This window comes from Frankliniella occidentalis, unplaced genomic scaffold (genome assembly GCF_000697945.3).
Source record: "Frankliniella occidentalis isolate FOCC.00 unplaced genomic scaffold, Focc_3.1 Scaffold198, whole genome shotgun sequence".
Classification (NCBI taxonomy): Eukaryota; Metazoa; Arthropoda; class Insecta; order Thysanoptera; family Thripidae; genus Frankliniella; species Frankliniella occidentalis.
This window is the reverse complement of record NW_026267324.1, coordinates 230,818-240,288: the sequence shown is the minus strand read 5'-3', so window position 1 is coordinate 240,288 and position 9,471 is coordinate 230,818. Positions and strand designations below refer to the sequence as shown.

Genomic DNA, 9,471 nt, shown 5'->3' with positions numbered 1-9,471 from the left:
CCCCCCTCCCCCCACCACCACCACTATTCCCGTCTCTTCTCCGCTCCTCCTTTCTCCTCTCATCCGCGGACGGAGGGCAGAGGAGGGAGAATAGCGGACCGTAGCGGAGAGACTGATGCTGATTTACGGTAATGCGCGCGTCGCTATCTCTCAGTAGAAAATAGCCAGTTGCGTTCAAACGATATTACAACGTGGAAATATTGTTTTCCGATACCGCGACTGCTGTGCTGGCTGCTGGCTGTCGGTCTGTCCTCCAACCCCTTCCCTCTCTTCCCCTCCTCTCCTTCGGTTCGGCAGTCTGGTATCTTTCCATCCCCTACTTGTACCATTTACCCAGTCTTCCGGGGTCCAACCGATTACTTGGGTATTTAATCTGTTTGGACGACGCGCTTCTTCTCATTTCCTTTGATTCTTTAGGTTTATTTGGCCAAACAAAATAAATCATTCAAGTATTTTTAAGGCAGTGAAGGTGAGGTATCTCGTTTTAAGCGATAACTTTCGCTTTGAAAAATAAAATTTTTAAACGAGTTAGTTTTGAAACACTCCCTCCCCCAAGTCCGCCGGTATACCTTTTCTACAAAAAGTCTACAATCATGTTATAAAAAATATCCACGAACTGGTAGTAAATTTTATTCTATAGTAAAGCTTTCAAGCATATACGTCCCATTTGAGACGCTCATTTTCGGCGCATGTACCGGGTGTAACTGTGAATGCGCAGCAGTCTTGCGGGATTGCATACCTGCCAGGGCTGCAGGGGCCATGGTGCCGTACGGGCGAATTGGGTAGGCAAACCCGCAACACTGCTGCGCATTATTCACAGTTGCACCGGTACTTACTCGCATTTTGGCCGCCTACACGCGTTTTTGACGCTTTTTAGATGGGACACAAACTGCACATTTTATGCAGCGGGGGAAGTTTACGACTAGCGATTTTTATACGGGACATAAAATGCAGTTCCAATGCTACCGTCATATTGACGTAAATTGGTCAAAATAATAATTTCTATTTAATGGAGCTTCCTTTTGAACAGGGGCAATCGCCCCCCCCCCCATAAAACCGCGCCTGCCTTTGAAAGTAAATAGAATAAATTAAACAATCATAGCGTCTGTCCGAATTCCAAATCGGCAAATCGGCTCACTCTTGCCGTCACTTGAGTCGTTTCTAGTTTATAGCGGATCAAAATTGTACGGGTAGAAAAAGTAAGTTTGTCCGCTCTCCAATTTTAAATGTTCGCGGTGTTCCCCGCGCTCTTTTCGCGCGCTGACACTAGCGCCGCAAGCGGCGGTCGCTAGAACTGTAGTAGCCCCCTCTCCTTTCTTGGTCGCCTACTTTGCGGTTGCGCTGACTGAAAGGACTAATGGTCTTATCTCGTTAGTTCTTGGTTTACTTTAGGTGTTGGCGTTGTTGTGCACTCCCCCAGAGATAACTGACTTGACCAATAAACATGACATCAGCATCAATTGTTAAACGTGTTAAACGCACGCACTAGCAGACCAACTAGCGGCTAGCAGACAGATTTTCAAAACGTATGAAAAATTTTCGTGAGCGATAACTGTTGGTGACAAGCGAATGGACGTGACAAGTAGTATGAATCCTGGTAGAATATTTCTACTCTTCTAAATATTTTCTTTTCAGGTATCGGTTCTACAGTAAATTTTAATCCTTACACATCATAAAAAATCTTCGAAAGTAAGTTTTGCGTTTGGGGTTTTGGTACACCCCTCCCCCCCCCCCCACTTCACTCCTGTTGTTTGTTTTTTTGGCGGAATCTGAAAGCAAAACAAATACACGTTACAACGGTTTTCGATGGGAAAATATTGTTTACGTCAACGTCAGTCGTTTATATGCACATAGGTGAACTAACCAGAAAAAAATGAATAAGAAACGACAGCGAGCAGAAATCGGTGGAGACAATGGATTCGAAGAATGGGTGAGAAAAAACTCCATAACCTTCATGAAAATATAGCAAAACAAGCTGTTTTAAATGTTTTGACTAATACGATTTCATACTTAAACGAAAATTCGCTCCAATTTCAAATGAACCTCAAAATGTTATTTTCAGGGTGGTTATATGAATGCGAAAAAAAGCAAATTACATGGACAATTTTTAGAGCAAGCAAAGAAACAAGGTCAGGAGCATAGTGACACGACTGATATCTTCAAAGGTGTATCAGTTTTTGTAAATGGTTACACAGGTAAAGTAATCATCTGAGTGTCAACCTGCTCATCTTGACTATTTATATAAAAATACATAATTAATCCATTTTCTCTGTTTGATATAGTTCCAAGTGCTGATGAAATAAAGCGCATTATGATGGTCAATGGTGGTGTTTATCACCACTATTTCAGCACTCAACACACCACTCACATCATTGCCTCTAATTTGCCTGATGTCAAAATAAAGCAGCTCAAGAATCTTCACATAAATATTGTTAAGCCAGAATGGATCACTGCTTGTCTCAACGCTAGTCTTCAAGTTGACTTTAGACCATATCTCTTGTACAGCCATCAATCAAAAACTCAACCATCTATACGTTCTTTTGCTGGTCCGGCAGCATCAACTTCAACTTCAAAAGACCATGAACTTCCCATTGAACTTGGGGGCCATGATACTGTCCAGCAAGATGAAGATTCTGCTATGCTTGAAAACAGTAATTGTAAAGCTGATGATGCTGGTTATGATAGTGAAGATCTCTTTGCATCTCCTGAAGACATTAGGGCAAATAAAAGCACTGTGACAGAATTGAGTGAAAGAGACCCTAAAGCAGAATCAAGCGACAGTAGGGCAAATAAAAGCACTGAGACAGAATTGAGTGAAAGAGACCCTAAAGCAGAAACAAGCAAATCAAACAACAATGCCAGGTGTGCAACTGATCCTAATTTTTTGTCAGAGTTTTATAATAACTCGAGGCTGCATCATATTTCTACAATGGGTGCCATGTTCAAACAGTTTGTATTAGAGCTGCGCCAGAAGAAATCTGAATTCTCTGGACTGAAGCGTTTGAGAGACTGGAAGAAAACTAATTCATGCAGGAAACCCACCACATTTGAAGAGGAGGATGATTTTGAAGACTGTTTGGAAGATAATAACTTTAAACCTGCAGCCTCAGTCAATGGCAAGATAATTATGCACATAGACATGGATTGTTTTTTTGTGTCAGTTGGCCTTCGCAGATATCCTCATTTAAAAGGGAAACCAGTTGCTGTCACACATTCTAAAGGGAATGGAGCAATTGCTCACACTGGTTCTGATAGAAAATCTGAATTTAATCTGTACAAAGAAAGGTTGGAATCGAAACTCAAAAATAAAAGCAATTTAGATGATGATGGAGCACTTCAAGACAGGGTTGCATGGATGAATGGCATAGACGAAAATGATTCAATGGCAGAAATTGCATCATGCAGTTATGAAGCACGCCAAAAGGGTCTAAAGAATGGAATGTTTGTTGGAGCTGCCCTCAAACTCTGTCCTGATCTGAAGGTGATTCCTTATGACTTTGATGGATACAATGAAGTAGCAAAATCATTATACAATACAGTAGCAAGGTAAAACATAAACTTTTGACTACAGATTGAATTTAAGTAAAGAAAGAATAAAAACTCTCTTAGTGTTTAATCTGGCTGAAATGATCCTCTTATTTCAGTTACACAACTGATATTGAAGCTGTAAGTTGTGATGAAATGTTTGTTGACTGTACAGAAGTCTTACGAAAAACAGAATGTACACCAATTGAGTTTGGTGCATTTTTAAGAAGAGAAATAAAGGTAACATATTGATTTCTTACAACCTCAGATTGTGATTGAAGGTATTGTGTGAAGGTACTTTCCTTTTGTCTAAATAAACCTTCTCACATCTAGGAAAAAACTCAGTGTACAGCATCCACTGGCTTTGGATCAAACCGTCTACTGGCTAGACTTGCTACTCGCAAAGCCAAACCTGATGGAATGTTTCACTTGGAGCCATCATTAGCAGTGGAGTTTATGAAGGCAGTGGAAGTGAAGGATCTCCCAGGCAAGAGTTCACCTTATCTTGCTCAATTTTATTTTTTCAATCAGGTTTCAACTTACTGATTTTATTTTCCAGGTGTTGGCCGTACAATGACAAGCCGGTTACATTCAAAGGGTGTCTTTACTTGTGGAGACCTTCAAAATCTACCAAAGGCTGAAGTAACCGAGCTAGGAGATAAAACTGGAGCCCTCCTGTACAAGTAAAGCTTAATTTGTTTAATAGTTTTAAATCTCGTTTGAATATGATAATCTTTGTTTGCACACACTCCATGGTCGTGATTTCTTCATAGGCTTTGCCGTGGGCAGGATGATAGACCTCTAAATTTTGAACACCAACGAAAATCAGTATCAGCAGAGGTCAATTATGGAATTCGCTTCAAAACTGAGAAGGAGGCAGATGCATTCATCCATCAGCTATCAGGCGAGGTTCAAACACGACTATCTGAAGCAAAAGTTAAAGGGTCTTGCATCACTTTAAAACTACTGGTACTCAAATTACACTTGCAAATATCTATACTTTTGATTTTTTTTCCCTCAAATCTTCCAGCAATATAAAACATTTAATTTCAGATCAGGGCAAAGAATGCTCCAACCGAAACCGCTAAATTTATGGGTCACGGTGTCTGTGATAACATCACAAGATCTTCTACTCTTTCACGGCCTGTTTGTGATGCTGACACCATAGCAGGGTATGTACCTTGACTCAGGTCAAGATCTTGACCATATTTGTGCTAACTGGCTGATGAAGAAGATTTTTCTTTATTTGACAGAGAGGTATTACAAATGATGAAAAAATTGAATGTAAATCCATGCGATTTGAGGGGGATTGGTATTCAAATATCACGCCTTGAGAGCTTAATTAGTACCTCATCAGGTGGTTTAGATAAGTTTATCCTCAAAAATGTTTCAAATCCTATTTCAAAGTCACCACCAAAACTGACTGACCAACCAACCACTTCAAAAGAAAATTCAACTTTGTCTAAAATATCACCTAGAAAAAGTAAAATGTTGGCAGTCAAAGGTATTGTAGGTATAGACAAATTTATGAAGGCTAAGAAGAAGACAACACGCAAGGATGATGTTACAAAACTTCCTCCAGCAAATGATCTGGACCTGGAAGTTCTGGAGGCTTTGCCTGATGACATCCGAAATGAAGTACTTGAGGCATATTCTTCTGATACTAAGAATGGTGTGAGCCATGGTTCTAGTAGTTCTATACACACTAACAATGTTAAAGTTGGGAAGACCAGTGAGCTACATGGGAACACCTCATTGTGTGCAAACATGGACGTTTCCTACTCTCAGGTGCTTGAATCTCTCTAGTGTTACATACTGTAGTTCAAAAAAACATTATGAAAGTGTTTGAATCAGTTTGCTAACATTTTTTTAAATGTACAGGTGGACCCTACCTTTTTGGAAGCTCTGCCTAGTGATATGCGCAAAGAATTGGAGAATGACTTCAGGCTACGGAAAGATCAAAAGGAAAAAGAGAAGAAACTAAAACTGATTGCACATCTTGACGATGCAAAGCCTGGTCCATCTCATGCTTACGAGGTCTGTCTTAGCTCTACTAAATATTTTTAATTCTCCGTTTACTTGGAAAAAAAATAGTATATTTTTCTCCTTTTCCCTCGTATTGATTTTGAGTGTACAAGAATTCTTTATGATTCCAGATTCCGTATTGTTATAGAAAAAAGTCCATTTTGGGAGCTTTTATTTCAAAGTCAACAGATGTTAAGAATATTATAAGGGAGTGGGTGTCTTTTGAGACAGAACCACAACCATGTGATGTTCATATTTTAGAACACTATTTATGTGATCTAGTTCATGAAAAAAATATTGATGATCTTTTCATCATTTTCAAATTTTTTAGAAGGTAAGTTTTAAGTTTTGTCACAAAACTATTTTAGCTCTGATACAATTTTGTGCATTTTATCATGTTTTTAAATGAAAATGAATGAAAAAAAGAAACCCTTATAATAATTATCATGTATTTTCTTTGTTTTGTTTTTTTAAAATTAGGTGTGTGTCAATGCAGTCTAGCTCTGCTTGGAAGAGAAAATTTCATGATATTCTGCATACTGTCCAAACAAACATGCAGCACGTTTATCATTCTAACCTCCAGGTGGAAGATTTTGAGGAATCTAGCTAAAGTTTATAAGATCGTAACCTAGTTCAAAATCATTCAGCTAGTTGAAAACCAAATATTTTACATATTTATACAACCCGTTACCACAATGGAATTTATAATTCAGTGTTATGTTTTTTAACTTTTATTGTTATTGTTTTATGCAAACCTTTTGTTCCATAACAGTTGTGGGTCCTGTTGCACAGGTCCCCGTAAGTAGTTGTTGAAATTTCTGTTATTTGAAACGATGAATCCATGTAATAAAATCATGGTTGGGAATGTGATCCACCGTACCTTCCTTGAGTACAACTTGTTATACTTGCTCTCATTCAAAAAGTTTCCTGAGCCATGCCCCTTCTTTGAGGGTTGAGAAGAGCCATATGTTTGCCTCATACCATACATTGAACTGCTATGAGACCTACAACGCAGGGAGAGATGTGCAGTGCCCCTTGTTTTACCACTTATTGAAGCTTGAGGTCCTCTTTTCCGAACCCACTCCCGTGATCCCAGCTGTATCTGGTGAAATTCTTCCATCGAGCCCGTGTCAACGATTGTTGCGTGAGTAACCAAGATTCATTTTTTTTAAATAAATTTGACAGAAGGATGCTGGGCTTCCCTCTGTTCTCCCGGGTAGGGGGATCGATTCCCCGACTCCACCCAACCACAACCCGTCCTCCCCCTCCACTGAGGCGGCCGCCACAGCAACAGGGGGTGGGCTGCGGGTCGCAGGCGCGGGATCTCCTCCTGGACTGAGGGGTCACCTTCAAGCCGGAGCGCTACGAGCAGCCCGGGAGGGAAGCGGAAGGGTCCGAGTGAAGTGGCATCAGCGACAGGGGGAGGACGTGCGCCACACTCATCTGAAACGTTGCATGGTAAGTTGCGGTCTGCACACAACGACTATCCATAGAGGTGAATCGCCAGCCAAGAAGAGCCACATCGTAATCCAACAGTGGACGACCTGTCTCATGTTTGTATCCCAGGCGCGTATCCAGGATTCGTTTACAGGAAGAGGTCATGGTCACATGGCCCGCATTTCGCCTGCTGATAGACGGTTTGCGCTTGAAATACTCTAATCATCAGGAGGCGTGTTATGAAGGGCGTAAGGCTGATGGGGTGGGGTGGGTGTGTGTGTATTGAAACCGACGGCCGCCACCCACCCGTGCGTGTGCGGGCGGCGGACCGTCCGCGAGGGCTCAGATGGGAGATGGGGCTGCGCCGGCTCGCGCCGCCCAGTTTTAGACTTGGGCACTGTCAGTCGAGACGAGGCGGGCTGGGCTAGGCTGGCGTCAGCCCCATCGGCGGACGTGCGAGCGGCGGGCCAGGCAGTGTGGTGTGGAGCAGGCCGTCTCCGCGACGAGTCCTCCGCGCAGTCCGCGGCGCGGACTCCCAGATACGCACAGAAGTTTGCGACAGCTTTCTGAGTTCAAGTAAAGAGTGAGTTTCAGAAAGCGCCTGTATCAAAAGCATGTGCTGATTGTTTGGGAGACTCATTTCACCGCCTAGATTGCGTTTCTTACACTTGCTTATCATTAATTTTAAGGCCTTGACCAATCTAGACGAGGAAATTATTTTGCACCCACCTAAAATAACCCTGATGCAATTCTCATGGAATACGCGTAACATGTCCTGTCCATTAGTCCACTAACCCACCTCCTAAAAAATACCAAAACAAATATATACATTTCCTTTCACCTTCATAATGATGCAACCCGGTGCAACTAATATGAGCGCGTGCGCCGACCCGCCCCAAGGGACTCACCCCCCCCCCCCCTCCTCAAGTCAGGCGCCCGGGGGTTGCTGCTCGCTCACGGGCACAAGTGTTGCGCGGGTTGCGTCAGGCTCCCAGTCGGCTGAGGAGCCGCAGCGTGAGACGGTCGTGTCCCACTCTGGCGCAGGGATGGTGCCCGCGCGGTACGTGTTCGCCGTGCTCGGCTCCATCGGCTTCGCCATCATCTACGGCCTCAAGGTGAACCTGAGCGTGGCCATCGTGGCCATGGTCAACCACACGGCCCTGGCGGCCCTGGCGCAGGGCGGCGCGGATCGCGCGGGAGCGGCAGACTCCCCGGCGGCGCCCGCCTGCTCGTCGGACCCTGGCAGCCCCACCGAGAGTCTGGTCAGTCATCTCAAAATCAGCATGTATGTCCCCTCGTTCTCGTCCAACTCACCTCATGCATTCTGACCGCACAGGAGGACGGCCCGTTCGAGTGGAGTGAGACGACGCAGGGCTACATCCTGGCCTCGTACTTCTGGGGCTACATGGTGACGCAGATCCCCGGAGGCCGGATGGCGGAGCTGCTGAGCGCCAAGTGGGTCATGTTCGCCGCGGTGCTCGTCAACGCCGTGTGCACGCTGCTCACGCCGCCCGCGGCCGCGCTGCACGCCGGCGCCCTGCTCGCCATGCGCATCGGCGAGGGACTTGGCGCGGTACGTGCTGCGATCCCAGCGACAAAGCGAAATCGATGGCGTTACTGAATCAACTGAATCGCCTTTAGCTGGCCTCTTCCGCCCAGCCTAATTCGCGTCAGTCTCCTCTTGTCTCCAGGGGCTCACCTTCCCCGCCATGCACGTCATGATCTCCAAGTGGGCGCCTCCGGACGAGCGCAGCGTCCTGTCCTCCGTCATCTACGCGGGCACGGCGCTGGGGACGGTGGTGTCCATGCTGCTGTCCGGGGTCCTGGCCGGCGCGCTGGGCTGGGCCTCGGTGTTCTACGTGATGGGCGGTCTGTCGCTGGCGTGGTGCGTCCTGTGGCTGCTCCTCGTCGCGGACTCTCCCGCGCAGCAGCGGGGCATCTCGGCCGCCGAGCGGGCGTACATCGAGGAGGCGCTGGGGCACTCCCCGGGGCAGCAGCGCGCGCGCCGGGAGGTAAGTGCCGCTGCCGACCAGGGTCGTATTGACGTAACAGTTGGCTGATTAACCCCGCGCAATTCTGTAGTTGTAACTGTACCCCACGCACGAGGGCGGGCGGGCTTGTCTATCGCCCCTGTCCACGGTGCCTTACGGGCCGAGCGAGAAGGCAACCCGCCCGCAAGTATAGTTGGTTCACGAAATTCTGACACACCGGCAGGCCTTTGGACCCCTGGTCTCATTGTAAGCGTCATTACGATGCGTGAAGGCCTGCTGCCGGATAGTACGCTTGTTAAGCCATCCGACCTTTCACTTTACCGTAGAGAAAAACCGTTTGGAGGGTATGTAGTACATACCCATAGGACACTTTTAAGAAGTGGTGCCCAAGCCTACTCCGCGTGGGGACCGCTCTACGGAGGGTTGCATACCCAGCAGGGGCAGGGCTTGAAAACCGCCTACAACATGGTGTGTCGACCGGGGAGGGGTCGCA

The 9,471-nt window shown here is 45.6% G+C and overlaps 2 protein-coding genes across 4 annotated transcripts in view; both read left to right on the top strand.

Annotated features, from left to right (window-relative positions):
• The first annotated feature begins 1,559 nt into the window (after positions 1-1,559).
• On the top strand, positions 1,560-6,420 carry LOC113207987 (DNA repair protein REV1). Of its 2 annotated transcripts, XM_026424784.2 has the most exons (13): positions 1,560-1,689; positions 1,855-1,930; positions 2,063-2,195; positions 2,283-3,546; positions 3,645-3,765; positions 3,859-4,012; positions 4,085-4,208; positions 4,299-4,494; positions 4,579-4,697; positions 4,779-5,313; positions 5,407-5,562; positions 5,682-5,884; positions 6,031-6,420. In XM_026424784.2, exons 2-13 carry the CDS (start codon positions 1,874-1,876, stop codon positions 6,158-6,160), a joined length of 3,192 nt encoding a protein of 1,063 aa, XP_026280569.1. In that variant the 5' UTR covers positions 1,560-1,689; positions 1,855-1,873; the 3' UTR covers positions 6,161-6,420. The 2 variants fall into 2 exon arrangements, with proteins under 2 accessions (XP_026280569.1, XP_052128252.1); XM_052272292.1 differs by lacking the exon at positions 1,560-1,689 and having other exon boundaries at positions 1,748-1,930.
• Positions 6,421-6,567: 147 nt separating this feature from the next.
• Positions 6,568-9,471, top strand: part of LOC113207985 (sialin) — a 9,997-nt gene continuing 7,093 nt past the window's right edge. The window contains exons 1-4 of one of the 2 annotated variants that reach the window (XM_026424782.2): positions 6,568-7,008; positions 8,032-8,249; positions 8,324-8,560; positions 8,679-8,999. In XM_026424782.2, the coding sequence (XP_026280567.1) occupies positions 8,034-8,249; positions 8,324-8,560; positions 8,679-8,999 (774 nt within the window). In that variant the 5' untranslated portion in view covers positions 6,568-7,008; positions 8,032-8,033. Of the gene's footprint in view, positions 7,009-7,057; positions 7,571-8,031; positions 8,250-8,323; positions 8,561-8,678; positions 9,000-9,471 lie in introns of those variants that run through there. The other variant, XM_052272294.1, reaches the window with a different exon arrangement.